This window comes from Pseudorasbora parva, chromosome 20 (genome assembly GCF_024679245.1).
Source record: "Pseudorasbora parva isolate DD20220531a chromosome 20, ASM2467924v1, whole genome shotgun sequence".
In the NCBI taxonomy this organism is placed as follows: domain Eukaryota; kingdom Metazoa; phylum Chordata; class Actinopteri; order Cypriniformes; family Gobionidae; genus Pseudorasbora; species Pseudorasbora parva.
This window is the reverse complement of record NC_090191.1, coordinates 34095276-34115310: the sequence shown is the minus strand read 5'-3', so window position 1 is coordinate 34115310 and position 20035 is coordinate 34095276. Positions and strand designations below refer to the sequence as shown.

The following is a 20035-nucleotide window of genomic DNA, read 5'->3' as shown; positions in this document are numbered from 1 at the left end:
TGTATGTCAAATCTGATGCCTTGTAATATTTATGAAGTGGTAAATCTTTTGTCATTATATTTAGGTAGATAAAGCCACCAGCAACTAAACAGTGTTTTTAGTTCCCTTACATTTTATGTTGTTTTGCAGAATTTTTTTTTCTTTCCCCTCTAACTGTTCTTTTTAAAACATATTTTTGTGAGAAAAACATAATGAATTAATGGTATTGTTTATTAGGTGAAAAATAATTATATAAAATGATTGGACAAATATTAAAATACAAAGATTGCAAAATTTGTTGCAATGCATGTAACCTTTTATGCAAAAATATCTGAGATAACAAAAACATGAATCTTTAACTGCAGTTTAAGAAACTCCCAGTAGCTCCAGGAACTGCCATCTGATTTGATGAAGAGGCAGTGGGTGTGGTCAGTGAGTCACATGGCCACTCCCTCTTTTTGACTCCTCCCCCACATCATCATAGTCTGTTTTTAAAAACAAAAGCAAATTTAGTTTTCACTGTTACAATTACATTAAGATTTAGTTTAATAAGCAAAATAAATAAAACATCGGCTATAGGAACGTCACAATAACTTACCCAACAGGTTTGTCTGATCTTCATCGCTGTTCTTCACATCATCATACTCCTCCTGATCTTCCTCTGACACACACATGTGAAATAAAAGCTCACATTATAATCTGTAAATCAGCTCGTGTCACTGATGATGTCATTGATCTCTTTCTCATGACTGTCTGAGACTGTTAGATTTACTCCTGATAAAGTCCTGATGATTCATTAATGCTATAACACACACTCATTAGAAGCGGTTGATAATAAAGTGCACTTCTGTGTGTCTCACCTTTACCTGTTACACCTGGAGAGTTCTGTCCATCAATGATGACATCATCATATGGCTCTGGCGTGTCCACTACACGTGAAGATTAAAACAGAATAAACGTTGCATTATATCATACAATGTATTGGGATAAACCCATAATATCATAAATCAATATAAAAAGAATGTTAAATACACCAATAACAAAAAGTAAACACCATTTTTGATCGAGTTTTGTCCGCTTGTCATGACATCATCATAGCTCTCAGGTGTGTCTTCTGCAAATTAAACACGAGACACTCATACAAAATATTATGTATATTTTTATACATACACAGATTTTATATATTTCAAATATTTCATATCCTATTCCAGAATAACAGAACGGCACCTGTCCCACGATCTGGTGTCAGTCCATCAGTGATGACATCATCATAGTATCCCGGTGTGATTTCCTTCATCATCTCTTCTGCATCAAAATATGTATATTTCGGTGTTACATACATACAGATATAATCATATGCAATAAATCATGTGATCAGTTAACTGACCTTTCAGGCCACTGCTATTGGTGACATCATCATAATATGCAGTCTTGAAATCCTTTTCTAATGAGATAAAAAAAATGGTTATATATGTGTGTGTGTGTGTGTGTGTGTGTGTGTGTGTGTGTGTGTGTGTGTGTGTGTGTGTGTGTGTGTGTGTGTGTGTGTGTAAATCAAATTATTTATTTTATGAAATATTTTGAATATACTTCAGCTCTCTAACCTGAGAGAAGCTCATCAGCATCTTCATACCCAGAATGCAGTTCTTCAGAGACGAGACTCCCTGATAAAGGAGAGCAGAACAGTCAGAAACATGTTCATCATAACAGAATTAATCCTCATTTCCTTTGGATCATAAAGCATTGTGTTACTGACAACACAACAAGAATATAATTACTTCATTTTAAAAACATTAGAGACAGAAATCTCATGTTTTAGGCCTATTAGCAAACACACACATGTATCCTCACATGAACCCATTCCTCACTGCCTTCCAGAAATACACACACACACACACACACACACACACACACACACACACACACACACACCTGCAGCTACACTTACAAACATATGAACCGCTCCTTATTACCTTCTATATTTACACACAGGAAGAAACATTCACTGACAAGCACACACTCTTATAAACATGCACCTGCAGCTCTGTGGTTTGCAGCAGGAGGTTTAACAGGACTAATAATAGATGAACATCAAGTGTCTGACAGACTCTCTTATTAATTAATCATATTAAATAAGATTCATGGCTCATGTCTCACCCCTCTGAGTGAAGTGATTGTGTCTGCGATGAATCTCTTCATAAACGGCCTCAGTCTTCATACTGTGTCTCCTCTTAGAGAGAGCTGTGAGTGTAGACAGACAAACCTGCTGTCAGTTCACAACACATGACTGATCACACACTGAATAAGACACAATATGACAGTCTCTGGATCTCTCCTACCTCTCCTCATCACTCTGTTCTGCTGAATCAGTATAAGCAGTGGCACTAAGAGCAGTAAGAGCACAACTCCCAGTACAATCACAGGCACGGAGAGAGACGCTGGAGGAGTTTGTGGAGGAGTGACTGATGTTGAGCTGGAGCGCACTGTCTGAGGAACTGGAGGAGAAGCTGATAGTGTTGTGGCAGGAGTAGTGGACACTGACAAATCTGATAAATCTGTTAAAAAGGACACAATAACATTAAAATCAAATCAAAGTAAATTATTTATTTAACATTCCTTAGTGTGTTGCTGTGACCTGCACAGGTGAGTCCAGCGTGCTCTTTGTGGGAGCAGTCAGTGTGGTTCTTCAGGGAGAGAGGACAGTCCCACAGGTGAATCTCATTCCCTCTGCACTCGACTCTGTTCAGCCACACAACACCTTCACCAGCACCAAAGGCTGAATTCCCATCAGCCCTCAGTGCTGCTCCACAACCCAGCTGCCTGCAGACCACCTGAGCATCGCTGATGTCCCACAGATCATCACAGACTGAGCCCCACACAGCGTTATGATACACCTCCAGCCTCCCAGAGCACCGGCCCGCCCCTCCACTCAGTCTGAGAGGAACATGCTCTAAATCACACACACCAACCATCACTGACCAGCTTCAGCACAACATTTACAAACAGGACGGCTTTAAATGAGTGATTCAATTTATGAATTTGATTATGATTTTAAATGCAAATAAATTATTGTTTAAATTCACATATTAATAATTAAAAAGGAAAACACGGGCTTATATATATATATAATTATATATAGATAAACTTACCTGAACACTGTCTTTTGTGAGGAGATGGTGAAGTAGAGCATGTCAGACGACTCCGAGGAATCTCATGATTTTCCTCCACTGAGATTAAAAATGAATTGAACTGAATATTAGACTACAAGAGTCATTAGTCTGGACGGCGCCTCAGATCACTGGGCACTAGAACATCTCGACACAAGAACCGTCTCTTCCCACAGGGGAACTGTTTAGTGCAATATCTTTTTAAATCTTTAAATTCTTATTAAAAGTTAATTTTTTTAGAAATAATTTTCTCACCACATTATAAACACATTTATAAAGAAACATGAATATTGAGACATCTTACATAATTTAAATATCATCTCACCTGAGCAGGTGATTTTGGCCACTTCATCTTCATTACAGTCATTCTGTCCCCATGGAGAAGATGGACACTGCCACAGATTTGAATCGTGTTGTCGACATTTTACTTTATCCAGCCAGTTAGGAGCTGATTCCAGTCTTGTTGTAGAATCAGACAAATCACCAGATCTCCCACAGTTCAGCTCCTGACAGATCAGACTCACAGTGTCTGGTTCCATCTGGTTCCAGCACACATTACCCCAGGATCCATTGTAGAAAACCTCCAGATTCCCTTCACAGCCCTCAGTTAACCGGATCTCGTTAAACTCTAGACAGAAAAAGATGAGAATCAACTTCAACTAAATAAATTATGGATGATGTATTAAACAAAAAAAAAATGTATTAAACAAAAAAGCTACAATGAATAAACATGGTAAATATGGAAAAGGGTGTATTAAAACCATTGGAATCCAGGTTTTGCTAAACCAAAAATATGACCTAAAATAACAGGTTAATACATACATTGTTTTTACATAAAGTATATTTACATAAGGTTCATAATATATTATACAAAATATACTACTTGATTCTGCTTGGTCAATAAAAATATTTAAAAAATGATCATCCTCCATGGCCACACTGTGTCAGACTGACAGTCAGATGTCAATGTTGAAAAATAAACCCTTTCAGGATAATACAAGACCTATCAGCTCCTGATCATCCTGGAGTTTATTTTGTAAAAAAATAACTAACCATACATTATCCCTTACATGGGATATTTTGTACAATTTTTTTTTGGAAAACCTTCACATTCTCTTCACAGCCCTCAGGTAACCTGATCTCTTTAAACTCTAGATGGAAACAGATCTGCATTAAATATTGGAATTCAGCACTGGTAGCATCTGAAATATATATTTAATTATATTTTCAGAATATATTATGAAACTTATTCTTGCTTTTGATCAATATTTACAAAATAGCTCAATCCATGCAGTGCTGTCTGTCAGACCATCAACAGTGAGATGATAAATAAACCTTTCGCTCCTGCTTATCCTGGAGTTTATTTTGCAAAAATTACCAGCTGTACATGATCCTCTTAAAGAATTAAATATTTGAAAATAATTCACATTACTTTACCAGTTACCTGAGCACACGACTCCTACATCCTCCTTGTGTTGACAGTCATGTTTTCCCCAGCCTGGAGAAGAGCAGTTCCACAGGGACGTCTCATTCCCCTCACACTCCACCTCATCCAGCCATATGGGTCCAGAACCAGGACCAAACCAGGCTGGTACCTGCTGGTTACTGAGGGCCACTCCACACTGCAGCTGTCTGCACACCACATGGGCATCTTTAATATCCCAGGAGTCATCACACACTGTCCCCCATGAGCCGCTGTGAAAAACCTCCAGCCTCCCTGCACAGTCTCCCCCAGAACCCACCAGCCTGATGGACCCGTGACCTGATATTCAGAGAGAGAAAAACACATTATTGATCACTAACAACTGAAGAATCTGCCCAGATGTTGCTCTTCTCACCAAGGCAGGAGATTGACAGCTGTTGTGTGGAGCTGCAGTTGAGAGTTTGTGGAGAGCTGCAGTTCCTCAGATGAGCTTCACTCCCAGAGCACTGGAAGCCCGTCACACACTCATGACTGAGTTCAGGACTGGATGAAGAGGAGCCGGAGAAGTTCAGCACAGAGCCACAGCCCAGCTGTCTGCAGACCACAGAGGATTCAGTGAGACTCCAGGAGTCCAGCAGAACTCTCCTCCAGACCTGATGGATGGAAACTTCCACCTCCCCCTCACACTGTCTCTCTCCAGACAACCGCACCAGACCATCATGAACAGCCAGAGTCGAATCTGAGGAGAAGATCTCATGTTTTACTAAAATAGTGCAAGTTTGATGATATGCTTTACATTAATAATGTAACTAAGTATGAACAATATTTATACAGCATTTATTAATCTTAGTTAAAATACATTTCAACATTTACTAATACATTATTAAAATCAAAAGTTGTGTTTGTTAACATGAGTTAAAGCACTGTGAATTAACATGAACAAACACTGAATATCTGCATTTTAACTAACATTAACAAAGATTACTTAATACTGAAACAAATGTATTGCTTGTTGTTACTCCATGTCACTTAATACATTGACTAGTGTTAACAAATGAGACCTTATTGTAAAGTGTTACCATAGGTTTTATTAAAAAAGTGAATTCAGAAATAAATGACAAGGGCATTAATCATTCAGTCTGAAATAAACATGTGAAATACAGTGCATGATGAGAACTGAAATATTGTATTTATACTATAAATTCTTTAAGCAGAGTAATATCAGTGATTCTCACAGAAACATGGACTAACCAGAGCAGATGACTCCAACATTTCGTCTATAAGAAGGTTCAGCTTGACTTAATGAAGAAATGGAACATTCTGAGAGTTTTGTTTCATTCCCGTCACAATCAAACACATCAGCCCAGATTTCACCACTTCCCTCTCCAAACCAGTCTGATCCCACAACAGACACAGCAATCCCACAATCCAGCTGTCTACAGAGGACACTGGCAGCTCTCATATCCCAGCATGCATCACACACTGTGCCCCAATCATTGAGGAACTGAAGCTCCACTCGACCAGAACAAGAGTCTGAGCCGTTCATCAGTTTGGCATCTTTGTAATCTGAATACAGAACATAAAGGTTACTGAAGTACTGACGCTCAACTCGACCAGAACAGATGTCAGGACCATTGACCAGTCTGAGGTCAGTGTAACCTGGACAAAGAACACAGAGCTTTCTGAAACTGATCAAACCAAGAAGAAACTGACCAAAAAAATACATCTCATTGAAACAATTAGATTTTTCTATAGAAAAGCTAAATTCACATTTTACCAGAACATATCAGTCCCACGTCATTGTCATGGGTGCAGTTCATAATAGTTGAGTTTGATGATGGACAGCGTCGAATCTGAGACTCGTCTCCTCTGCACTGAATCTCTTGTGTCCACATCTGAGCGTCTCCTTTGCCAAAAGCAGCTTCTCCCAGCACCTGTACAGGAGCTCCACAGTCCAGCTCTCTACACACAACCTCTGCATCCTGCTGGTCAAAGGCAGCCGCACACACTGAACCCCAGCCGCCTACAAGAAGCATCTCCACTCTCCCAGAGCACAGATGAGACCCGTCCACAAGTCTTGACCTTCCGTAGTTTATGGTTTCTGATTATATTTACACAACAGAGAAGAACATCTGTCACTATGATTATGATATGGACATACAACAACAGTCTTTACATTAATAATGGATGTTATAAAGGATAATACTGAGTTAAGACAATAAAATACTCATTCACACTAATCATCAATTAGATGTTTAGGAATTCTTCTGACAACAAATTATATTCAATCATTTAAAATTTCATATAAAATGTTTATCAATGTTAATATCCTCTTCGGTCAAAAATGACCGAAACATTTTACATTATGAATTTTTTTTTTTTTTTGTTCAGCAGAATGGTGTGACACTTGGTGACTTTTGTTGCATTATCTATGTGAACACACAAACAAATCAAGGAGGGGATTCGGATATGTTAAATGGTCGTAAAAAAATAGTCACACTTGTCTCCTTCTTCGCGGTCAAAAATTAAAGAAAATGAGTGGGAAATACGCAAAAACACGAAAACTCAGGGAATCTTTTGGTGATATAAACCACAAATCAGCCATGAACCAGAAAAAAGTGCATAGCAATGTAGGAGTGACACTTAAATATCAAGAGTGCAAAATAGACACTCTTTTATTTAATTTTTTTTTTTTTTTTTAAATCTAAACCTTGACAAAAAGTAGTCTTTGAGAATGTGTAAGTATAAATCCAAAACAAGGTACCTAATCTAAAAATAAGTATTTATGTCTAAAAACACTAAAGAATTTATAAGCCACTCTATATAGAGTTATATAGGAGTCTAGTGGTCATGACAGGGCAGTACATCCGTTTTTCTTTTTTTACTGCCACCAGAGGGCAATAACTACCTTCAGTTTTTTTTTTTTTTGAATTCCCCGTCTCTATTTTAACATGGAATACTGTTTTAAAGGAAGTGTATGTAAGATTGTGGCCAAAACTGGAACTGTAATCTCTATCCCCTCTCTCCCTCCCCCCTGACTCGAGGTTGCCAGATCGGCTGCAGGATCCAGCAGGAACGTTTGTAGCGGCAGCTGTGGTAACTAGAGCAGATCTGGCAACCCGGATGCCCAAACACTTCTGACTTTGTGATTGGTCGATTGGTGGAGGGCGGAGCTTCAGGCCAAAACACAACATGTCAACATCAACATCAGTTGAGGGCTGCAACAACAACTTTTAAATGACAAAATCCTGGCCGGACTACTGTTGTCAGTGATATAAGTATTTGAAATTAACATGATTTCTTAAAGGGTTACTTCAGCGAATAGCATACGGCTTTGTATCAGTAGAAACCCTGGAGTATAATCAAATGATTGTGCTTCCCCTCTCATATCCCCCTGAGACGAGAGATTTATGCATTTTGTTTCTGGAAGAATTCCTCCTGTGACGCAAATTAATAAATGTGACCCTTAAATAAAGAGGACCAGAGGGTTAAAAGTGTATGAGGCAGCTCACCTGAGCATTTGACTCCAGCATCTTCACCATGACCACAGTTTTGAACACCCCATCCTCCTGATCTACAGTTCTTCAGTGTTGACTCTGATCCACTACAGTGCACATCATCCATCCAGATTGGTCCTGATCCTTCTCCAAAGTGAGCACTACCCACAGCCTCTACAGCCTCTCCACATCCTATCTCTCTACACACCACTGCAGCATCAGTCATATCCCACTCATCATCACACACTGTTCCCCACTGACCATCATGATAAACCTCCACTCGACCACTGCAGGGACTGTTACCATTAACTAACCTCACAGTCTCAAAATCTGTACATGAAGGAGAGAGAAAGCAGTAGTAGAACATTATACAATTATCTATAAAATCACACAAAGTTGGTAAATAGAAATATTTATAAATATTTCAAACTGGACAACTAAAGCTAGACATGAGTGTGTAAGAGCTGGTTGCCTGTAAAAGCTCAAATAATTTATAAAATGTAATTGATAATTAATGGTCTAGTGTCACAAGATCTTAGTTTAGACATTACAAAGGCGTCTATTCCATTTCTGTCTAATGCCATCATAGTCAAACTACTTATTCGAACAAGTAAAATTTCACATCTTTACAGTCTATTACTTACCAGATGTGGTTATAGTGAGAATAGAGGAGAGTAAAACGAGTGTCAGACATCCCTCCATCTTCTTCTGCTCGTCACACTGTTTGTTTGACTCTGTTCTCCTCGGCTCCTGAAACACACTGAAGAAACTGGCTCCTGTCAGTCCCCTAAAGAGAGAGAGACTCTCACAGCTGCCAATGACACTCACTGTTACCTTATTAGACACAACAGAGGAAATCATCAAACACAATCACTGACAAATCAGAGGAGGCATTTATGATTTTCACCATATATATCAAGAGAACATCTGCGCTGATGAGCGGGACTCCTCCTCCAGCGTGAAGAGACACTTCACTGAGGACAGACTCGTGTCAGTCATATGTCAGCGTGGAGAGAAAGTCACACTAAACTTAAAGGAGATTGATCCAGAAACACTGCAGGTTATATTCAGCATCAAAGCCTGAGTCTCACACACAACATACAAGACTGACGACTGACTGCTCACTACTGAAGCTTTACTTCACACACTAAATACTTGACCAGGTAAAATAAACTGAACATTTTAAAGTTATTCTGAAACAAATGTGTATAATATTAAATGTATTTTACTAACCAAGAGCACAATTAACAGTATGATGTTAATAAATTACTAAATGAACTGGACTGGATGTGTACAAACACACACATTTCAGACAACATTAGTAAATCAACATTGGTTATTATACACATATATTAATTTGGCATTATATCCAAGACATTTGAAGCTGTAATGTGTTTAATACTGCAATGTGTAATTCATCCAGCAGATGGAGGCAAAACACTTATTATAGAGAGAAGCAGAAAAGAGTCTGGGCCATGAGGGAGCTTCTCATACATTTTTATGGGCAGAAAATTTAAATGTCTTCTTTTGTGCATTTAATTTACAAAAAGAGTACACTTCTTTGTTTACAGCTATTTTGTTTATACCTACAATTGCACAGTATTTAACGCGTCGCTCACTTCATAGCAGATTCGTGTTACTCTTTTGTTTGCTGTTATAATATATTTTAATACACAGACGGGCAGAATGATGGTGAACGCAGGTAAAGTGGGACACTATTTGTTAAACATGTAATTTAGATATGTAAATATTATTTATTTTATTTTATTTTACTTTAGTTAACTTTAAGGTCCAGCATTATTATCAAATATTATCAAACAAACATATTCAACAACATATTTAACAAACTCAAAAGCATAGCCTAGGTTATGAGGAAAAAATCATCAGCTCACTCAATGCATGTGTAACATTAAAAACAACTGATAGAAAATGTTGTGTTATATTAAATTTGATGAAATCTGAATATCAGAATATAGCCACAGGAGGTCACACGCCAGCGTACCTTTTGTTCTGGTCCCAAGCCCGGATAAATAGAGAGGGTTGTGTCAGGAAGGGCATCCGATGTAAACATTTTGCCAAATTCATTATGCGAATCACGAATATGACTTCCATACCGGATCGGTTGGGTCCCGGGTTAACAACAACCGCCATCAGTGCCGCTGACCTACAGGGCTCTGGTGGAAATCGGGCAACTGTTAGTCAAAGAAGGAGAGGAGGAAAGTGTGTTAGAGGAGGAAAGTGTGTTAGAGGAGGAAAGTGTGTCCGTAGGCAGAGAGAGAAGAGGAAAGGCAGGTGTTTAGGACTGAAAGTAGGGACTCTGAATGTTGGTACAATGACAGGTAAAGGCAGAGAACTGGTAGATATGATGCAGAGGAGGAAAGTTGACATTCTGTGTGTCCAGGAGACCAGGTGGAAAGGGAGCAAGGCTAGAAGCATTGGAGCAGGGTTTAAACTGTTTTATAATGGTGTGGACAGGAAGAAAAATGGAGTTGGAGTGATCCTGAAGGAGGAGTTTGTGAAGAATGTTCTGGAGGTAAAGAGAGTGTCAGATAGGTTGATGAGTCTGAAGCTGGATATTGAAGGTGTGATGTTGAATGTTGTTAGTGTCTATGCTCCACAAGTAGGTTGTAAGATGAGAAAGACAGATTCTGGAGCGAGTTGGAGGAAGTGATGCAGACTGTTCCCAGAGGTGAGAGAGTGGTGATAGGGGCAGATTTGAATGGATCGGAAAAATGGAAAATCTTGCAACAAAACAGCTTGAACAAACTTTAGGCTAGATTCTACATTGAGTCACAATTCATTCTAATATTGCATATTAATAACTCTAAAACCCTGTAAATAACCATTTTTGTCCCGTAGACCATGCCCCACCACACATTTTTGACTGACTGAAGTACTGTCCCACATTAGGCTAATCATACACAGGCCAAAAGTAGCATGATTGTTTTGTTTAAAATTAATTAATAATCTTTAATATCAAGTTTGTCAAAACTCTGTCACTGACCTTTGGTTTTCACATAAGGTGCCTCTTGGTTTGATGATTCCTCCACCCTCATATATGACTGGACACTTGAGAGGTCATGTGATTTTGATCATATGACACCACAGCTATGGCTAACCCATAGTTTCACTGGCATTCATGTATTAATAGGGAACCTACAAGCACTAGACCTTAGGTGTCCCACATTAGGAAGTGTCCCACTTTAGGGCAATTCAGCCATAATAACAAATATAGTAAAAAATGAATTAATGTCATGTAAAGTTATTCAGCACCCTTTAATTTTTTTGGCCAATGATTGTTGTATTTTTAATATTCCTGTTTGTGTAGAAATTCTTGAAAGAGTTGAAAAGTGTTTAAAAAAAAGAGAAAAAAAAGAATGTTTAATCCAACCTCAACCTGCAGATGTATTTAAAATGTAAAATGTATCATCACACAATAAACTGTGAGATTCGTGTTTTAAATGTGTTTTGATTGACTGATGACAAAAATGATGTGTGTAATTATTTTTGCAAACCTTTTTGTTGTTATCACTAAAAGTCTTTCTAAATTAAATTGCATTGGGAGTTGTTATGCTCTACACCAGGGGTTTTCAAACGTTATTATGCCAAGGATCCCCGAATATGATGAACCTTTTATGAGGGACCCTCTTCCTAAAATCCATCTATATATTTTTATGAAAAAACATTTAAACTGTTAGATAAATAGTAAGTGTGACATTATAAATACAACATATTGTTTCCAAACTTAAATTGGCTCTGCTTAATGTTGGAAGTATAAACCTGATGAACTTTTTCAATTAAAAATTATTTGAATAAGAAACTTTCTCAATAAATGTGAGTAAGCTTATGTACTGCGTTAAGAACACTACCTTACATTCCTAGTGAGTGAGATAAAGAGGAGTATAGTGAGAAAAACTCAATCCAAAGATACAAAGCAGACATATACAAATCTGGAAAGAATGTATGGCGGCAAGAAAGGAGAGAAACATTTAGAAATGAAACGGTTTGAATGTTCGGTAGACTCTATTTTTGCTTTGTCTTTTTATTCTCTGAAATGTTCTGGGGACCGCCTCGATCCTTCTGGAGACCCCAGTTTGAAAACCCCTGCTCTACACTTAAATGTTGTCATTATTTAGACAGATAATGCAGTCAACTGCCCAAAATACTGTCAATCGCCACATTTTCTCTTGTCCAATATCTTTAAAATGACTTCATTCATAAAGTTCATAAAAATTAATTAATTAATATCAATATAAATATAATAGGACAAATACTGAAGATATAGTTTTTTGTTGTAACATTTCATACAAAAAGATCAGAAATAGTATAAAATCATAAGGCACTGATGCATTATTAGCAACATAAGAAACTCCCAGTAGCTCCAGGAACTGCCATCTGATTTGATGAAGAGGCAGTGGGTGTGGTCAGTGAGTCACATGGCCACTCCCTCTTTATTTGACTCCTCCCCCACATCATCATAGTCTGTTTTTAAAAACAAAAGCACATTTAGTTTTCACTGTTACAATTACATTAAGATTTAGTTTAAATGAGCAAAATAAATAAAACATTGGCTATAGGAACGTCACAATAACTTACCCAACAGGTTTGTCTGATCTTCATCGCTGTTCTTCACATCATCATACTCCTCCTGATCTTCCTCTGACACACACATGTGAAATAAAAGCTCACATTATAATCTGTAAATCAGCTCGTGTCACTGATGATGTCATTGATCTCTTTCTCATGACTGTCTGAGACTGTTAGATTTACTCCTGATAAAGTCCTGATGATTCATTAATGCTATAACACACACTCATTAGAAGCGGTTGATAATAAAGTGCACTTCTGTGTGTCTCACCTTTACCTGTTACACCTGGAGAGTTCTGTCCATCAGTGATGACATCATCATATGGCTCTGGCGTGTCCACTACACGTGAAGATTAAAACAGAATAAACGTTGCATTATATCATACAATGTATTGGGATAAACCCATAATATCATAAATCAATATAAAAAGAATGTTAAATACACCAATAACAAAAAGTAAACACCATTTTTGGTAGAGTTTTGTCCGCTTGTCATGACATCATCATAGCTCTCAGGTGTGTCTTCTGCAAATTAAACATGAGACACTCATACAAAATATTATGTATATTTTTATACATACACAGATTGTATATATTTCAAATATTTCATATCCTATTACAGAATAACAGAGCGGCACCTGTCCCACGATCTGGTGTCAGTCCATCAGTGATGACATCATCATAGTATCCCGGTGTCATTTCCTTCATCATCTTTTCTGCATCAAAATATGTATATTTCAGTGTTACATACATACAGATATAATCATATGCAATAAATCATGTGATCAGTTAACTGACCTTTCAGGCCACTGCCATTGGTGACATCATCATAATACGAAGTCTTGAAATCCTTTTCTAATGAGATAAAAAAAATTGTTATATGTGTGTGTGTGTGTGTGTGTGTGTGTGTGTGTGTGTGTGTGTGTAAATCAAATTATTTATTTTATGAATTATTTTGAATATACTTCAGCTCTCTAACCTGAGAGAAGCTCATCAGCATCTTCATACCCAGAATGCAGTTCTTCAGAGATGAGACTCCCTGATAAAGGAGAGCAGAACAGTCAGAAACATGTTCATCTTTACAAACAGAATTAATCCTCATTTCCTTTGGATCATAAAGCATTGTGTTACTGACAACACGACAAGAATATAATTACTTCATTTTAAAAACATTAGAGACAGAAATCTCATGTTTTAGGCCTATTAGCAAACACACACATGTATCCTCACATGAACCCATTCCTCACTGCCTTCCAGAAATACACACACACACACACCTGCACCTACACTTACAAACATATGAACCGCTCCTTATTACCTCCTATATTTACACACAGGAAGAAACATTCACTGACAAGCACACACTCTTATAAACATGCACCTGCAGCTCTGTGGTTTAAAGCAGGAGGTTTAACAGGACTAATAATAGATGAACATCAAGTGTCTGACAGACTCTCTTATTAATTAATCATATTAAATAAGATTCATGGCTCATGTCTCACCCCTCTGAGTGAAGTGATTGTGTCTGCGATGAATCTCCTCATAAACGGCCTCAGTCTTCATACTGTGTCTCCTCTTAGAGAGAGCTGTGAGTGTAGACAGACAAACCTGCTGTCAGTTCACAACACATGACTGATCACACACTGAATAAGACACAATATGACAGTCTCTGGATCTCTCCTACCTCTCCTCATCACTCTGTTCTGCTGAATCAGTATAAGCAGTGGCACTAAGAGCAGTAAGAGCACAACTCCCAGTACAATCACAGGCACGGAGAGAGACGCTGGAGGAGTTTGTGGAGGAGTGACTGATGTTGAGCTGGAGCGCACTGTCTGAGAAACTGGAGGAGAAGCTGATGTTGTTGTGGCAGGAGTAGTGGACACTGACAAATCTGAAAAAAGAAACAAAAACATTCAAAAATCATGCAAATACACAATTAATATTACCATTAAAATGGTGTAAAAATGACTAATATCAGTCAGTGTGTTGCTGTGACCTGCACAGGTGAGTCCAGCGTGCTCTTTGTGGGAGCAGTCAGTGTGGTTCTTCAGGGAGAGAGGACAGTCCCACAGGTGAATCTCATTCCCTCTGCACTCGACTCTGTTCAGCCACACAACACCTTCACCAGCACCAAAGGCTGAATTCACATCAGCCCTCAGTGCTGCTCCACAACCCAGCTGCCTGCAGACCACCTGAGCATCGCTGATGTCCCACAAATCATCACAGACTGAGCCCCACACAGCGTTATGATACACCTCCAGCCTCCCAGAGCACCGGCCCGGCCCTCCACTCAGTCTGAGAGGAACATGCTCTAAATCACACACATCAACCATCACTGACCAGCTTCAGCACAACATTTACAAACAGGACGGCTTTAAATGAGTGATTCAATTTATGAATTTGATTATGATTTTAAATGCAAATAAATTATTGTTTAAATTCACATAATAATAATTAAAAAGGAAAACACAGGCTTATATTATATATAGATAAACTTACCTGAACACTGTCTTTTGTGAGGAGATGGTGAGGTAGAGCATGTCAGACGACTCCGAGGAATCTCATGATTTTCCTCCACTGAGATTAAAAATGAAATGAACTGAATATTAGACTACAAGAGTCATCAGTGGACGGCGCCTCAGATCACTGGGCACTAGAACATCTCGACACAAGAACCGTCTCTTCCCACAGGGGAACTGTTTAGTGCAATATCTTTTTAAATCTTTAAATTCTTATTAAAAGTTAATTTTTTTAGAAATAATTTTCTCACCACATTATAAACACATTTATAAAGAAACATGAATATTGAGACATCTTACATAATTTAAATATCATCTCACCTGAGCAGGTGATTTTGGCCACTTCATCTTCATTACAGTCATTCTGTCCCCATGGAGAAGATGGACATTGCCACAGATTTGAATCATGTTGTCGACATTTTACTTTATCCAGCCAGTGAGGAGCTGATTCCAGTCTTGTTGTAGAATCAGACAAATCACCAGATCTCCCACAGTTCAGCTCCTGACAGATCAGACTCACTGTGTCTGGTTCCATCTGGTTCCAGCACACATTACCCCAGGATCCATTGTAGAAAACCTCCAGATTCCCTTCACAGCCCTCAGTTAACCGGATCTCGTTAAACTCTAGACAGAAAAAGATGAGAATCAACTTCAACTAAATAAATTATGGATGATGTATTAAACAAAAAAAAAATGTATTAAACAAAAAAGCTACAATGAATAAACATGGTAAATATGGAAAAGGGTGTATTAAAACCATTGGAATCCAGGTTTTGCTAAACCAAAAATATGACCTAAAATAACGGGTTAATACATACATTGTTTATTTACATAAAGTATATTTACATAAGGTTCATTACATATTATACAAAATATACTACTTGATTCTGTTTGGTCAATAAAAATATTTAAAAAATGATCATCCTCCATGGCCACACTGTGTCAGACTGACAGTCAGATGTCAATGTTGAAAAATAAACCCCTTCAGGATAATACAAGTACTATCAGCTCCTGATCATCCTGGAGTTTATTTTGTAAAAAATAACTAACCATACATTATCCCTTACATGGGATATTTTGTATAATTTTTTTTAGAAAACCTCCAGATTCCCTTCACAGCCCTCAGTTAACCTGATCTCTTTAAACTCTAGATGGAATTCAGCACTGGTAGCATCTGAAATATATATTTAATTATATTTTCAGAATATATTATGAAACTTATTCTTGACTTTGATCAATATTTACAAAATAGCTCCATCCATGCAGTGCTGTCTGTCAGACCATCAACAGTGAGATGATAAATAAACCTTTCGCTCCTGCTTATCCTGGAGTTTATTTTGCAAAAATTAGCAGCTGTACATGATCCTCTTAAAGAATTAAATATTTGAAAATAATTCACATTACTTTACCAGTTACCTGAGCACACGACTCCTACATCCTCCTTGTGTTGACAGTCATGTTTTCCCCAGCCTGGAGAAGAGCAGTTCCACAGGGACATCTCATTCCCCTCACACTCCACCTCATCCAGCCATATGGGTCCAGAACCAGGACCAAACCAGGCTGGTACCTGCTGGTTACTGAGGGCCACTCCACACTGCAGCTGTCTGCACACCACATGGGCATCTTTAATATCCCAGGAGTCATCACACACTGTCCCCCATGAGCCGCTGTGAAAAACCTCCAGCCTCCCTGCACAGTCTCCCCCAGAACCCACCAGCCTGATGGACCCGTGACCTGATATTCAGAGAGAGAAAAACACATTATTGATCACTAACAACTGAAGAATCTGCCCAGATGTTGCTCTTCTCACCAAGGCAGGAGATTGACAGCTGTTGTGTGGAGCTGCAGTTGAGAGTTTGTGGAGAGCTGCAGTTCCCCAGATGAGCTTCACTCCCAGAGCACTGGAAGCCCGTCACACACTCATGACTGAGTTCAGGACTGGATGAAGAGGAGCCGGAGAAGTTCAGCACAGAGCCACAGCCCAGCTGTCTGCAGACCACAGAGGATTCAGTGAGACTCCAGGAGTCCAGCAGAACTCTCCTCCAGACCTGATGGATGGAAACTTCCACCTCCCCCTCACACGGTCTCTCTCCAGACAACCGCACCAGACCATCATGAACAGCCAGAGAGGAATCTGAGGAGAAGATCTCATGTTTTAACTAACATTAACAAAGATTACTTAATACTGAAACAAATGTATTGCTTGTTGTTACTCCATGTCACTTAATACATTGACTAGTGTTAACAAATGAGACCTTATTGTAAAGTGTTACCAACCATAGGTTTTATTAAAAAAGTGAATTCAGAAATAAATGACAAGGGCATTAATAATTCAGTCTGAAATAAACATGTGAAATACAGTGCATGATGAGAACTGAAATATTATATTTATACTATGAATTCTTTAAGCAGAGTAATATCAGTGATTCTCACAGAAACATGGACTCACTAGAGCAGATGACTCCAACATCTCGTCTATGAGAACATTCAGCTCGACTCCATGAAGAGATGGAACATTCTGAGAGTTTTGTTTCATTCCCGTCACAATCAAACACATCAGCCCAGATTTCACCACTTCCCTCTCCAAACCAGTTTGATCCCACAACAGACACAGCAATCCCACAATCCAGCTGTCTACAGAGGACACTGGCAGCTCTCATATCCCAGCATGCATCACACACTGTGCCCCACTGACTGAAGTACTGATGCTCAACTCGACCAGAACAGATGTCAGGACCATTGACCAGTCTGAGGTCAGTGTAACCTGGACAAAGAACACAGAGCTTTCTGAAACTGATCAAACCAAGAAGAAACTGACCAAAAAATTACATTTCAGTGAAACAATTAGATTTTTCTATAGAAAAGCTAAATTAACATTTTACCAGAACATATCAGTCCCACGTCATTGTCATGGGTGCAGTTCATAATAGCTGAGTTTGATGATGGACAGCGTCGAATGTGAGACTCGTCTCCTCTACACTGAATCTCTTTTGCTCCAATCTGAGCGTCTCCTTTGCCAAAAGCAGCTTCTCCCATCACCTGTACAGGAGCTCCACAGTCCAGCTCTCTACACACAACCTCTGCATCCTGCTGGTCAAAGGCAGCAGCACACACTGAACCCCAGCCGCCTACAAGAAGCATCTCCACTCTCCCAGAGCACAGATGAGACCCGTCCACAAGTCTTGACCTTCCGTAGTTTATGGTTTCTGATTATATTAACACAACAGAGAAGAACATCTGTCACTATGATTATGATATGGACATACAACAACAGTCTTTACATTAATAATGGATGTTATAAAGGATAATACTGAGTTAAGACAATAAAATACTCATTCACACTAATCATCAATTAGCTGTTTAGGAATTCTTCTGACAACAAATTATATTAAATCATTTTAAATTTCATATAAAATGTTTATCAATGTTAATATCCTCTTCGGTCAAAAATGACCGAAACATTTTACGTTTTGAAATTTGAATTTTTTTGGTTCAGCAGAATGGTGTGACACTTGGTGACTTTTGTTGCATTATCTATGTGAACACACAAACAAATCAAGAAGGTGAGTCGGATATGTTAAATGGTCGTAAAAAAATAGTCACACTTGTCTCCTTCTTCACGGTCAAAAATAACCGCCATAGAAAATGAATGGGAAATACGCAAAAACACAAACACTCAGGGAATCTTTTGGTGATACAAACCACAAATCAGCCATGAACCAGAAAAAAGTGCGTACCAATGTAGGAGTGACACTAAAATATCAAGAGTGCAAAATAGACACAACCCCCCCCCCCCACCACCACACACACACCACCACCACCACCACAAAAAAACTGACATTTAAATCAACTTAAATAAAAAAAAAAAAAAAAACGAAACCTTGACAAAAACTAGTCTTTGAGAATGTGTAAGTATGAATCCAAAACTTAATAAAAAATAAGTATTTAGGTCTAAAAACACAGGTTTTAATTCCCCGTCTCTATTTTAACATGGAATACTGTTTTAAAGGAAGTGTATGTAAGATTGTGGCCAAAACTGGAAATGCAATCTCTATCCCCCCTCTCTCCCTCCCCCCTGACTCGAGGTTGCCAGATCGGCTGCAGGATCCAGCAGGAACGTTTGTAGCTGCAGCTGTGGTAACTAGAGCAGATCTGGCAACCCGGATGCCCAAACACTTCTGACTTTGTGATTGGTCGATAGGTGGAGGGCGGAGCTTCAGGCCAAAACACAACATGTCAACATCAACATCAGTTGAGGGCTGCAAAAACAACTTTTAAAAGACAATATCCTGGCCGGACTACTGTTGTCAGTGATATAAGAATTTTAAATTAACATGATTTCTTAAAGGGTTACTTCAGCGATTAGCATATGGCTTTGTATCAGTAGAAACCCTGGAGTATAATCAAATGATTGTGCTTCCCCCCCCCCCCCCCAGGCATTCATTTAAACGGATGCTAAGCAAAGTGTTTTAACTTCTCAAATTAATTTCTATGAAAGTTAAGCTTCCACAGGCATGAACTGAAAACACGTCAGACTGAACACGCATTGTGAATGTATGCCGCGAGTGTGGTCACGATTTCCTCAGCTCTCCTGAGCTCATCAGCTCATTTATGACGTTAATGTAATCTGACTCCTAATCTGAGTTAGAGCTGTGAGACTCACGCGGCGACTCAATCATTACATTGAACAGACACGTTCAGTATTTAATTGTAGTGTCTGTTCTCTAACTCAACCTCAGTCACTGTAATCCAGTAGCGGTGGCTTTGGGAATGGCCTCACAGGGCAGCGAAGCATTCTGGGAATTGGAGTCTTTCATCCCCATGAGACAAAAATAAATGTTCTGTCTTTTCTCAGTCTAGAAG

General features: G+C 38.7%; 1 protein-coding gene and 1 long non-coding RNA gene across 2 annotated transcripts in view; both read right to left on the bottom strand.

Moving 5' to 3' along the window:
• Nucleotides 1–79: 79 nt before the first annotated feature.
• The window catches only part of LOC137049119 (deleted in malignant brain tumors 1 protein-like), a 52215-nt gene continuing 32259 nt past the window's right edge, over nt 80–20035 (bottom strand). Inside the window, 22 exon segments of the mRNA XM_067427503.1 lie at nt 80–464; nt 578–640; nt 840–908; nt 1034–1093; nt 1207–1284; nt 1367–1423; nt 1584–1643; nt 2137–2220; nt 2319–2534; nt 2615–2929; nt 3129–3154; nt 3420–3774; nt 4591–4908; nt 4985–5308; nt 5821–6126; nt 6353–6670; nt 8082–8396; nt 15494–15796; nt 16589–16906; nt 16944–17306; nt 17622–17936; nt 18055–18378. Of these exon segments, the coding sequence (XP_067283604.1) occupies nt 409–464; nt 578–640; nt 840–908; nt 1034–1093; nt 1207–1284; nt 1367–1423; nt 1584–1643; nt 2137–2220; nt 2319–2534; nt 2615–2929; nt 3129–3154; nt 3420–3774; nt 4591–4908; nt 4985–5308; nt 5821–6126; nt 6353–6670; nt 8082–8396; nt 15494–15796; nt 16589–16906; nt 16944–17306; nt 17622–17936; nt 18055–18378 (4643 nt within the window). The 3' untranslated portion in view covers nt 80–408.
• Nucleotides 12110–12994, bottom strand: LOC137049574 (uncharacterized). Its single transcript, XR_010899644.1, has 3 exons — nt 12925–12994; nt 12663–12725; nt 12110–12548 (listed from the first exon to the last, which is right to left on the bottom strand). It is a non-coding gene; the product is annotated as an uncharacterized lncRNA (long non-coding RNA).